Raw genomic sequence first — 13660 nt, forward strand, 5'->3', positions numbered from 1 at the left:
ATTCCATTTGATTTTAGGCCGTCATAGTATTTGTTGCATTTCTGTTTAATGAGCTGATTGAGCTAGTCATCAGTAAACCTAATTAAACACAAAATTCATGACCTAAAATTTAAAGTTCCCATTAATAGTTTTGAAACTTGAAGTTATAAAGTTTTAGTGTTTCCTCCGTAAACATATGCTTGCAATAAGGAGATCGATATAACACCAATTTTGTTGGTAAGTGACACTCCCTATCGACTATAGTTTATAAACATTGAGACATGGCATAATAATATATTAAAAATGAGTATTTTACAAGCTTAAACCAACAAATAACAAAGGCATATATGTTTAAATAGCTCCAATGTTCTTGAGGCCAAGTACAACACCAACACCAATAATGTGACCAAATGAACCACAAGCAAGGGTGTCCGCAAGTGTAAAACCAGCTGGGTCACCAGTTTGTAATCCTGAGTCTCTTACTTCCAATCTCAAACCCGCTGTCGACTTTCTATTGGCTGACGGAGCTAGCCCGAATCGTCCAGCAAACAACATTAGGGTTGTTGAAGTCACCATTATCTGCATTCCCCATTAACAATATTCATTTATCTTTATCAATGTTATATTACTTGAAATAATCACCTTAATTAGTTCCATTCGGAAAATTAATTATCACGTCGAGTACAATTTTAGGTTGTCTAAGAAATATTGTCGCGTTGATCTGATAGGTTTTTTCATCGGACCCTTACTAAACTAAAACTATCCAACTAGTATGTAATGTACGCGTATTTGAGTAAAATTGTGTCACATACTTTAATCACGAGAGGTTGCAACAATGTGACTAGTTGACTACAATGAGTACCAATTACAATTTACAAGAACCATAAATAACAATCCCATTTATGGGGTAATAAGAAATAGTTACCAAGTTAGTGGATGAGCCAATGAAATCGCCACATCGTGCACCCAAAGCTCCCTTCCCTTTGCCCCTCAATGGCAGACCTGCTGACTGCAAATTAAACAATCACTTGATAGTTTAATTACGTACTACCTCCGTTTCAAAAATATCTTTATAGTTACTATTTGCCCGGACTCTAATGCAATATTTAACTAATAATATATCCAATTTCGTATGTGAAAAAATTATAAAAATTTGATATTCTGAAAATACATCCCGAGACCAATCTAACAAGATTTTACATGTAACGTTTTGATGTATATATTAGTGAGAATTTACGACAAAGTTTTTATACTTTGGACACATTTTCAAAAGCGTAAAGAACTTTCTGAAACGGAGGTAGTATTATGTACAACAATCAATTAACTTCTTTGAAATATACAAAATCATATACCCACTGGCCACTACTACATAAGTTTCAGCATAATCTAAAATGTTGCTTATATACTACTCCAAAACAAGTCCCAATAAATGATTCCTTATGTGATTCAGTGTTATCAAATGCTTAACATTTCTAATTTTAATTCCTTATAATTAGCACGACACATAAAGAATGAGGAAAAGATGTTAAAAAGACAAACCAAGCTTTTGACAGGGAAAGAAGCCTGCTGAGATCTAAGCCCAGTGAACTGTGGGAGAGAAGTCATCATAACTGATGCCATTGAAGATTGATGCTATAATTCCTCTGTTTTTTCTGGGTTTGGGTGATTTTTGGTGAATAAATTTGGTTATTTGAAAAAGATCTTAAAGTGAAGGGATGTTACATGTTTGATCACAGCCACAAAGGAGTTGTGTGGTTAGCTTGATGTTGGATTCACTCTACTTACTTATTGCTTACATGGCATTGTGCAATTGGGTGTCTCGACTTAGGATAAGATGTTGATTGGATAAATAAAACAAGTACTTTTGTTATATTCCTAATGCTGCAATATTATTGCAATATTCAGGTTTAATATAATATGGAGTAGAATTGAATCAACTTTAACTTGACCTCGTTTAAATAACCACTAGCAATTTTATCCGTCGACAGAGAGTATTATATAAATTGTTTGAAAAACTTAATCGTTCGACATACAACTTTTACATAGAATTTGTTTATGATACCAAAAATATTCGATTAGTGTAAATAGAACCATTTTATGCCTATTACTCTTTCTTTACATTGCGGTACGAGTATTATAAAAGTACTTCGGGGAAACAATTGACGTTACGAGTATACAAGTTCATGAAAAAAGTTCAAGGATAATGGTGAATTTGTCATACTTAAACCTCAAATCCAAATTGTGACATTATTTTAAAAGAAGTGAGGAAGTAAATCAAAACCTGAGATGATGAAAGGTAACATATGAGTTTACGAGTTCATGAAATGGTATAAGTTGTGTGGTTTCTGTAAAATTTGGACGTGAAAAAATAATTAAAAGTCAATATCTCAGCGTTGAGCGTTAAAATAAGCTTCTAAGACATTTAAAGTAATGAATGACGCAGAGCACACTTCTGATGATATCAATGTAAATCCAATTAATCAGTTCACTCATATAATCGATCAAAACATTCTCAACTATTAGGCAAGAAAGTTTCATTTGCAGATACTATGGAACTTTTACAAAAATGACGAGCTAACTGAGACAACCATTTCAGACAACAACCAAAAACCCTTGGCCACAAATCAGACAGGATCATCATCTCACAGACCCGCAACGTACACACGAGAGGAGGAAGACAGAACAACAAGGAAACAGAAAACTATATTCTATAAGAGACCGAAGACCTGTGCATGTGGCATGTAGACAAAAATCGATGCCTTTAATCAAATCAATCATCCTTCCATGTTTCATATTTCATGTAGCTCGCTCGCTATAACAGTTGGCTTATATGGCAAAGTACACATCTGCGTCTCTCAATGAAGATTGAAGAAGCAGCACAACTTATAGGGGTAAATCACAGTCTTTTAACCAACTCCTCCAAACTAATCCTCCTTTGAAGAACTTGAACACTCTGTTCCGTTTTCATTTGTTGTCACATGGGAAGAACCTGTTGACGAAACACCATCAGAATTGACATCACCTCTGAAGCTGTTAGCTGCTAGGGGTGGGTTTGTCTGAGCACCACCAGTTGCTGGTCTGTTTCCTTGCTCAGCTAAGTTTCTAAGCATGTTCATTACAGTCGGTAAAATTCTGGTTGACAACGAAAGGAATCCAGGAAGCTGTAGAAAAAAAAACCAGAATCAGGCTAACAGAGTATAATGACAAGATAGCAAAATGTGGAGAAAACACTTCATAAGCAGTGCTCAAATTCTACAGTTCTTTAAACGGTTATTTTACTTTCTCGACACAAGGAAAACACTAGGTACTACATTAATGTCTCCCACATCTTTCTAATCTGTTCAGGTTTTGACATCATGAGATACAGTTGCTGTTAAATTTGGAACTGTAACAGTCTGACTACTCAGAGATGCAACAATAGCCAACCTCCCATCAATAATGTCTTAGCTTTAGGCAATTATAACTTATCTATATACAATAAGTAGAGGAAAAGTATCAGTACAGAACATGGAACAAAAACGATTGAAATTCAATTTTGACGGGTTGTCAAATTAAACTTACAAAGCCATGACGGAATTCATTTGTTACATCCATCTGCACCCATAATGCTTTGCTTACTAGAAAGCCAACAAAGAGGACGAGAAGATAAAGTGGATTTCTGAGACACGAAATAAAGCGAGTGAGCAAAAGAAAAACGGACAACTGGGGAGATATAACAGCATAATGGAGAAATTTTGTACCTTAAAAGTGTCATGAATTCATTAAAACCTAAAATGAGCATGGCAGCAATTGCCCATGGAGGTGGCAACCAGTTGTTGCTACGCCTACTGGCCTCCTGAGAAATTTAAGATAGCAATTTAAGTTAGAAACACAGGGCATCTTACACAGATCTGTTTGCTTTGGATATCAATCATCACGTCGAAGTAACAGCTTGGTATTGGTTGAACAAAATAACGAACAAGAAAGAGGTCAGGGAGATGAATTCATACCTGAGCAGCAATGGCCTGAGTAACAGTATATTCTGTCTCCATCTGAAATTGCCTCCACAATTGTTTACACTGAACAGGAGTAATTAATGTCTTCGAAGATGGAACCTGCGCTCAAATCACAGAGCTGTCGTGGACCCACAGGATGATAATTTCGAAAGACGGATAGAGATATAGACAAGTGCACAAGGTGTCTTTTTTTCCATTTTTATGAGATGGCAACAGAAAAAGGCAGTGTCAAACCTATAAATACAGCTACTCTAAAACAAGTCTAATCAGTAGAACACTAGATCAAACTGATGAGTGCTGAGTCAGCTGACTCGTATGCTCTCTTAAACCAGTCCAGCATTGCTTTTTTCTGGATAGCAAAGCATCAATGAAGCAGCCTAACATAGCTGGCTTGACATGCATGAGAAATTCAGTACATTACAGCCAAACACTTGGATGCAGACAAAATTGACTTCCAACGCCGAAAGTACAGTCTGAACTGAAGTATCAGAAAGTTTTAGACCATCAGATGCAGCTCCAAAGGTAAATATTCACTGTACTATAACTCCTATCTTTTCTTAAACTAAAATCTAAGTTTAGAACATAGTGAACAGTCCCTGGAAGTTCACAAAGGCAGTAATGTGGAACATGTTGGTACTGCCAATTTTCAATTCCAAAATTTCCAATCATTACACGTGTTTGGCTATGTGTGAAATCAATTAAGTGCAGTAAGAAATTTATCCTGGTTAAGTAAACACAAACAAGAAGGTCTATATGCGTGCAACCTCACCTTTAATCAGTATTTAGGCTAATAAGATTTCGTAAGTTAAAACAATGTTTATTAACTGTATTTGATAAGAAAACCATTCAAAAGTATTTTTGAAAAGAAAAATAAGGAAAACCCACCTTCTCCCAGCTGCTTGATGCTAGCGGATCGGAGATGGTCAGACTCCTGTCACTAGTACTACTTTTCTCAACTAAAGCAAGAACTAATGTTCTGTCTATATCATCAGATTCAACATCCAACCGAATTGCAGCCAGAACAGAGAGCAGTTTAAGAGACTGCAAAAGTAGTACCACAGTATAAAATTAGTATAACAGTTTCTAAATGAGGAAAACGAATGCATATAACGTTATATTTCACCAAAATATCATACCGCAGAACGAGCAAGTTTTGTAATTGATTTTATATCCTCCTTTCCAGTCCAAACACGAGGCATTGAGTCAGAGTCATGGCTAAACAACATCGTGAATCTAAGCAAGAAAAATAAGGGGAAAAAATTAGTGCTCAACGAAAAATTGGAACAGTTATAACTACCTATCCTTCATACAGATAAACTTCAGCCCTTACCTATCCTTCATGCGGATCAAGATCTTTCCTGCTTCTTCCTTGGCTTTCCCCTCAACCACACCTCTTGCATAATCCTCTAGCCTTGCTAACATTTTGTCTCTGGTTACCTCATCCAAGTCAAAACTAGACAGATCATTAGCAAAGCCAGAAACTGCTGACTGAGTCTCGCGTCGAAGAAGTTTTCTAATTGATGGCCAGGTCTCATCATTTGCACCATCCAAAAGTGCCTCAACAGGGCCTGCAAGAGCCTCGTTTAATTTTGCCTGCATTGGGCATAGTTAATCAAATGTTAAAGGTGGTGATTAATGATGTGTTTAGACAACAGTCAAAAGCAAGATACTTTTAGTTCCACAATAAATTTGACTTATGGCATTCAAGCAGTGTACGAATATTATCATTGTGATTGTCACCATAGATTCAGTTTGCAAGTTGCGCAATAATGTGATAAATGTCTTGAGGTACCAGAAAGTTCCAATCAGCAGCCAGTAAGAGCAACTCCAATGGTGAGCCATAAGGTGTTGTGGCTAAGTTTGCCACATCAAATTTCTAGCTACAATTGCTTTAAGCTACAAATTTTCACGTTTGTCGGCTACAATATCTGGTAGCTCCCTATAATATTTAATTTAAACAATTTGTTTATTTGTGCTACCTTTTTTTTTAGTTACCTGCCCAAAATAGCTACAAGGTTTTAACAACTACTTATGTCATTGTTGTACCGATGGTGGGCTACCTGCTCACGTGTTCTTTTTTTTTTGTGAGCAGCTACAAGGTTTTAACAGTTCCTTATAGGCTCTTTGTCTGTTCAGACTTCAGAGGTTTTGAGAACATCTAGCATGGATGCTCATGAAAATTTTGGGTGGGCAACTATGCTTTTGTATTTAATCCAAGAGATTTCCATGTTCAACTTAAGGCCACTGGCAAACAGAGGACTGGCACTTCTGCTGAAATAATTAAATGAAGGATGCCTGAGACAATAACTCGGCTGCACTGCAGCATGAATTTTGGTATAAAGAACTGGCGCAAAGAAAGAACATCGAAGATGAAGGGGTCAGGATTCGGATATTTCAGAGATGCTTATCCTTCACTAGCAAGGTTATCAGCTCTAAGACTGGCAGACACTACAAGCAGCAGACTGAACACTCGAGAGGAATCTCAAAAGGGGAAAGGGCTCCACCCAACTCCAGCACAAACTATTCAGCAGGTTGCTTAGTTGACACCTTGAAAAAAAAGAAAGAGAACATTGGTAGTACTCAAGTTCTTCAGGACAAGGCTTTGAATTTCATTTTAGGAAAAGGAATTTGGGTTGAGAAAATAAGAATAAATGTCAGGAAAATGAGGAGTATGGGATTAAGGACCGGCTGGTGCACTAGTTAAAGTTTGGTCTGATTAACTCAAGAGTTCTCTGCGCTATTTTCTAAGAGAATCTGGTCCTTAATTTATACTTCCTCTGTTCTTTTTAAATGACACAATTATTTAGGCACGTTTATCAGTTTCAAATATTAATATTTTTAACTATGGATAAGAAAAATTATAAAAAGTTGATATTTAAAAAATATTTATTGAGACGAATCTAATAAGACCCCACACGACTATGTTTTTCCTTAAGTATAAATCATAAAAAGAAGTTAAAGGAGCTTGTGTGAACAGTGTCGAAAACTCAATTGTATAATGTAATTAAGAACGGAGGAAGTAATTCCGAAGTTTTTCCTTTATAAAATTTCCTTTTCTTATCTAAAGATATCTACATTAACTTGTAAAAGTTAACAAAATGAGGTATTAAAAGCTTAAAGCTACATACAAGTCCAGTGAACAAAGACAATATGACAAAACATTCTTCCTGAAAAAGCACACCGCAGATATGAAGGACAGCAGTGTAACCTACACAAAGATCCATACCTCATAATTGGAAGTAAGTTCAGCCAACTTGGTAGCACGAACAGAAGCAACATATTCATCTAAATCACGGACAAGCTTGGAGCTCATTTTAGAAGTATCCCAGTGTGCTTGTTCAATCACAGCATCTGCACAAAGCAAAGGTAAATATCCAAGTTCACTTCACAGGGATTTTCATAGTAGGATTTAAGTTAGATGGAAAAGGGTAAAATGTATCCCATTTACCTTATTCAGTCATAGCATATGTACAAAACTAAACTAAACTAAACTTAAGTTCACTTCTTTTAGTTTTCAAGGTAGGGTCAAAATTTGAGAAAATTTCTCCATACAACAGCATATCTACAATTGGAAGTAAAAAAGGTAGGAAAAACAACTTCAGTAAAATTTTATGTTTAGTCTCCCTTGCAAAACAAAGAAAATCATACCACCAGATTACCCACAAGCCTCACACAGCCTCAGTGATGCCTGAAAGTGACTTTTTAAATTGACTATATTGCAAGATAGGCATATTCACCTCGGACACCATGTCAATAATAATAATAAAACCATGAATGCAGGCAAAAGTTCATAGTAAAAGAAGTTTACCATCACATCCTTCATCAAACAGTTTCATAAAGGTCTCTTTGCATTTGTGGGAAGCAGCAGAAAACCCTTCCCCGCTATTTAAAGCTTTGTCAAATGCCTCCTTAAACTTATCCACTGTTCCAGACCGTAAATGTCCCATAATGGAGTGGAAAGCCGGTTGAACAAGCTAATACAGGTCAGCAAAAAAGAGAAAGAACAGTAAGCATCAAGCATATACAAAGCAGAACAAACCTTATCAACGGTATGACCAATTGGAATTTTATTGACAAGTGCATTCTCAAAATGTACAACATATAAAACAATATCAGTGTAATTTCACTCGCATAATTTCGTAACATATGTATTACTCAACAGAAGTACAAAAAATTTGTGCACTGACAGCTCCAGATGAATTCATGCAAGTTTAAAAAAGGATAGATAACTTTACTTGCAGTAATTTATCTTCTAGATGCTTCCTCTTAGAAGTTCTGACACCCTCATCAAAATATACAACCTCTGAGTCATATCTGAATGGAGAGAAGGAAATACATGTAAGTAATATGAAGCAAATAAACACAGCAGGAACTCATAAGCTGCTCAAGAAGATACCCTTTCACAGGGGGCAAAATGTGGTCAACAGAATTCGAAAAGAAATATATAGAGATACTCACTCAGATAAGCAGTTCCCAATAATTGAACTGAGCTTCTTTCCAAATCCTGCGACAGGGCCAGATTGTGAGGCCTCCTCCAGCTGAAGCCAATCCTGCAATAGTAGGAAAAAATAGCCAGAAGAACTAAGAAGGGCAGCACGGAAACAGAGACCATCAACAAAAGATCTCATGTTGATGAGAGGATCAAAATAGTTATTAAGAATGAAAAACTATACCTGGTTTTGGGTAAAGTCGCTATACCTTTCATTGGCAATTTCTTCACAGCGAACTGTAGCCACCATGACCTGAAAAAAACTTGAGCCATGAGTAATCATGAATGTTACAATAGTTACATCATACATCTAGATACAACTAGTTAAATCATTTACTTTGTGCGCGGGAAGGTCAAGGTCTCTGTTCTCCTTAATAACTTGCCATATCTGTTGTGCACTGAAAGAAAATCCTGAAGCAGGCACCACTCCACGGCGATCTCCAGCAAGCCCACCAGGAGCTATAGAATGGTAGAATCGCTGCCTCAAATTAGCAACCTTCATCCATTTACAGTAAGTCAGGCAAAGTAAAAGCATATCCACATCTAATGTTTATTGACCAAACTTAAGTGAAAACATTGCAGTAGTTCCAGATTTATTTGTTAGCTTCTAAAAACAAAAACTCCAGTTAAACATGGTAGGAATCCCTCGGAAACTTTAAATTGAAAATGTTAGAAGTACCAAATTCAACCAAGTGGCATACCTGTTCTTTAAATAGTTCTTCCTTCTCTTCGTAACTAGAAAGAGCAACAACTTCAACCTGGTAAAGTTGACAGAAAATGTGATAAGGCACTCTTCTCAGTCATATTTGCTAGACATTCCTAGACTTAAATGAATCTTGCACAGTAAAGAAGTTGAAGGATTAGCTTACATTGAAAAATTCACTTAGAGGAGTATCTTTATGTGCTTGTGGCTTAGGAACCGAATCCCATATCTAACAGGAAAAAAATGGTTAGATAAGATTAATGTCACAGCAGGTAATGATATGATAAAGCACGATTTTCACCTTTTGAATATCTTCTCGCAGAACCGGTTCGAGATTTTCAAGGGGTGTCTGGTACAAAAACCAAATAGAGATACTGATTAAGTTCTTACATTCGATATTCAAGTGAATAAATTTAATTCTTGGCTCTACCAGAAAAATTTAACGAAAGAAAAAAAAATTAACTCACCCTTGTCTTATCACGAATCACAAACATCAGAGTTGTTTTTCGGGGGCTAAATAATCGCATCATTACCTATAAGGAAGCACGCCAGAAATACAAATAAATGCCATGCAATCTTAACCATCAACAAATGCACAAGCATTCTGGTTGCAAGACTTATCAAGTATGCTTTCAGATAGCAAAAACAAAAAGATATAAATCAAGTAGAGTGATGATGTACTTGAAACACAGTCTTCAATAGAGGTTTGTTTGCTGCCTGCTCACGTCCTATGTCATGGCACCACCTACATCAATATCAAATTTAAATAACAATCTCACATATAAGAAATTAAAATAAAACAAAAATAAAAACACAAAATCAGGAAAACAACACAAGTAGATTGAGCACTTACATGTTTATAAGCACTACATCGGAAACAGCCAGGGCAAAGAGAGCACTTTGTTTTTCGAAAGCAGTATCGTCCTAGGCATGTCAAATAGAAGTGTTTAGTAAGGGTTAGAGAAATAGCTACGTTAAACTATCAATTAAAGTGGATAAAACAGTCTAAAGCTGAAGATGATTATATGAGGAATGGAAATCACCTCTCCTCTTTCTCTACCATCAGTACCCTCCAAATCCATTACTATAGTGCAAGGCTCAATGCCGGCACAATTTGCTAACCAAATACCTTTGGTTGTCTGAGACCTAGAGAAAATAGTATTGTCACTTGTCAATATGACTAGTATAGATTTGGTAATAAACACAATTTGGACAAGAATACATCGAATTACCTTCCTCTAAATGCATCCATCTCCCTGAAGTTGGTTCCAAATAAATTATTCAATAGTGTACTTTTCCCTATAGTAGCAAAAGAAAACAATCAAACATAATGATGTCACATTTTCCAACAACTGTGCAGATAGGTACTTTATGTCAAAAATAAATGAAGTGCAATTAGAGTATAGAAGTTTGCAAACAAAATAATTAAAATAAAAGTCCAACGACAGCAAGTAGTACAAGAGTCAAACATTTAGACAGCATAACTACGAAATATTAGTCACAATTCTAACTCCAACAACATAACGAAGAAACACTAGTCATAAGTAAACGAAATACATACGTCTTAAACTGCGATAATATCAATTTATGTTTTCAAAAACATAGTGTATGTTCCACAGTTACAAAACAGCATTCATCAAGGGATAAGCTTATTAGAACAAAACATTAGTGCATACCACTACTTTGTGGGCCCATGATGGAGACTACGGCATATGAAAGCCCACACTCTGCCAGCTTTACCCCTTTCAAAAAACTCGCAAGCCCAGCAACATTGAAAGTACCATCTCCATCGATCAGCTGGGTAGAACAACATCCAGCTTCATTATCTGAGAAAGATAGACATAACTGTAGTAAGTCAACACATTCGTGACTCCAAAGGCGCCATGATCGAAGATTGTTCAACATAAACATACACAGAATATTCTTACAATCTTCTTCAAGTTTGTGGTTTGGAGAAGAAAAAATATATTAATAAGTACTATCGTTCAACCAAAGATCTCTCGAGGAATACACAGTTTTGACACTTAGTGTGATCCAACACATATGCTGGAATCTCACCTAAAACAACACACAGATACTTTTTTTTTTTTGCTTCTTCTCTCCAACCATTATGTTTAATTGTTTAAACCAAGCTACTAAATTTGCAGTATAAGTGTCAATAAATTAATACACACTGTTATACTCTCTGCCACAGGACCTCAAAAAGAGCTAGAGTTTCAACAACGAGAGCACAGTAGCAGGAAAATTCCCCAAAAGTATGATCCCCAGTTTCATAAAATCAGCTCCTTACAAAATATGATCGTTCGACCCCCAAGCCTCAAAGAATTGGAAATTCAAAGAACCCACCTCATAAAATAAAAGTCTTTATCACTTCCACCAACATTTCAAGATCCCCAATTACTCAAAATTCACAGCACAGTTTCCAACTTGCTCAAACTAAAACCTAAATTAAAATCGCATACACCACCAAAATTGCATGTATTTATATAAAGCAATTGCATAAAAAACGGGCGTGATTAGTCCCGCATTTAACCAAAACCATGAAACCGACATTAAATTAAATTAACCTGGAAACGGAACATAACCGAAGTAATCATCAATTGTAAAAAAGGGAAGAAAAAATAATGAATGTGAATTCAATTAGATCAAACAAAACAAATGTCAAAAATCATAAATTTGACAAGTTCCTTGGAATATTACCCATTGAGTCGGTTGTGATCCGATTGCGAACGAGCTTGAAGAACAAGGATCGAATTTGAAGAGAGAGAGTTAAGAGAGAGAAAAAGGGGAAGATGACGACGATCTCGTCTCTGTGTGTGTGTGAGAGAGATCTGTAGAAACGATTAATTAAAAGAGTCCGTCAGGCGTCGTATGGGAGTATTGGTATTTTCTTCCTCGGAATCAAATCTCAACTTTTTTTACTTTTCATCAAATTTTTATAATGTTGAAGTACATGATTTTACCATGATTGTTTTTTTTTTGTTTTTTTACTATAAACATTAAAAAAAAAAAAAAAAAAAAAAAAAAAAAAAAAAAACTTCAGTAATTTCCATTTTTAGAGAGATATACTAAACTACTTGAGTCTTTGGTTGGTGTTCAATCTTCAAACACTACATATGGATTTTGTTTTGAAATACAAACGTGTGAAGATGTTTTCATTTAAAATGCGGTCGTATGAATGATTGAGTGCGATTTAACATGATATTTAGGATTGTATAGGTTAATTTAGTTAAGCATTTGCATAATCGAGAAGGATAAAAAAAGATCTCACACCTGAAAAAACATTCACATGGTCCGTTCGATATAACTCAATTCGAACAAATGACCTACGAATCTCATCACCAGCACAAAATTTGCTTGGTATTAAAGTTTTCTAGTATTGTTCTAACAATTATTTATTTGATTATTATTACAAAACGTTTTTATGTAAGGCAACATTGTTAATTTGTTACTTTTTCATCCAAATTTGTGGAGATTAATAAATTTGTGGAGAACCTGGATGTTTGGATTTTTAATGTAACGTGACATTCCTTATATCTTACTTTTAAATTTTAATATAAGTGGATGAGTAATTTGTTGAAACCAGTTCGCTGTTTATAACGATATTTATAATCGGCAATTTTGTGTAAGATCGTCTTACCAAAAATATTGTTTTGATTGCTTAACTAATTTTTTTCATTGCTTAAATAATTGGTTCCATTGTTTAACTAATTAGTTTAGTGCTTAACTAATTGATTTCATTGCTTAACTAGTTGTTTTCATTGCTTAATTTATATGACACCAAAATAATATTTTTTTGTTTAAGATCGTCTTATATAAAAGTTTGTAATTTATAATAGCATAGTAAGAAATATAGAGGATTTAATGATTAAAAAAAGTTAGACCCCGTCTGCAGCGAAAGCAGAATTAGTGAAATCATAAATGTCATTAATGTAGTATGCAAATCTAAAAAAGTTAATCCATTTTCAATAATTCTTCCAGTACAATCGAAGCACGGAGCAAAGCTTGACCTATGATACCATAGGAATAAAATCAAATCATTCAATAAAAAATAAATCTATGCATAAGAATATGAACTATCTATTATAATTATATATATATAAAAAAATACATAACACATAATTCGATTAAATAGAAGTAAAAGATACAATACGAAGCTAAACTTAATTTATAGGACCTTTTACCCTTGAGGTTGGAGGGTTCAATCCACCAGGGATGAGGATTTCTTAGTTTTTCCACCAATTCCAAATGGTTTGACTAACCTGCTAAGTTGAGTCTGTCTGACATTTTTTACCAAATAAGACAATTCTTTTTATTTTATTTTATTTTTCGCTAGAAAGAATTCTTCTTCCTTGCCTAAAAGAAAAAGCAGTAGACACCCTGAATGTTTAAACACAATTTTAAAGTTGTTTTGAAGTCTCTTCCCCACCACAAGGTATGTTTCCTTAACTTTTACTCCGTATTATTGTATGTCAATAGACAAAAGCGTTAGAC

The 13660-nt window shown here is 35.1% G+C and overlaps 2 protein-coding genes across 2 annotated transcripts; both read right to left on the bottom strand.

Annotated features, from left to right (window-relative positions):
- Positions 1 to 243: 243 nt before the first annotated feature.
- LOC110785854 (photosystem I reaction center subunit psaK, chloroplastic) lies at positions 244 to 1710 on the bottom strand. The gene is made up of 3 exons (XM_021990369.2): positions 1519 to 1710; positions 905 to 988; positions 244 to 558 (listed from the first exon to the last, which is right to left on the bottom strand). The coding sequence occupies exons 1-3, from the start codon at positions 1597 to 1599 to the stop codon at positions 331 to 333; spliced, it is 393 nt and encodes a 130-aa protein (XP_021846061.1). The 5' UTR covers positions 1600 to 1710; the 3' UTR covers positions 244 to 330.
- Positions 1711 to 2435: 725 nt separating this feature from the next.
- On the bottom strand, positions 2436 to 12071 carry LOC110785855 (protein ROOT HAIR DEFECTIVE 3). Its single transcript, XM_021990370.2, has 23 exons — positions 11867 to 12071; positions 10843 to 10992; positions 10399 to 10465; positions 10210 to 10312; positions 10020 to 10090; positions 9848 to 9911; positions 9634 to 9699; positions 9468 to 9515; positions 9333 to 9395; positions 9165 to 9221; positions 8801 to 8959; positions 8648 to 8716; positions 8433 to 8524; positions 8210 to 8288; positions 7783 to 7948; positions 7201 to 7325; positions 5305 to 5567; positions 5111 to 5207; positions 4860 to 5015; positions 3969 to 4073; positions 3720 to 3814; positions 3541 to 3637; positions 2436 to 3140 (listed from the first exon to the last, which is right to left on the bottom strand). Exons 1-23 carry the CDS (start codon positions 11868 to 11870, stop codon positions 2904 to 2906), a joined length of 2433 nt encoding a protein of 810 aa, XP_021846062.1. The 5' UTR covers positions 11871 to 12071; the 3' UTR covers positions 2436 to 2903.
- Positions 12072 to 13660: the final 1589 nt, after the last annotated feature.

The sequence above is a fragment of the Spinacia oleracea genome, chromosome 6 (genome assembly GCF_020520425.1).
Source record: "Spinacia oleracea cultivar Varoflay chromosome 6, BTI_SOV_V1, whole genome shotgun sequence".
Taxonomy (NCBI): Eukaryota; Viridiplantae; Streptophyta; class Magnoliopsida; order Caryophyllales; family Amaranthaceae; genus Spinacia; species Spinacia oleracea.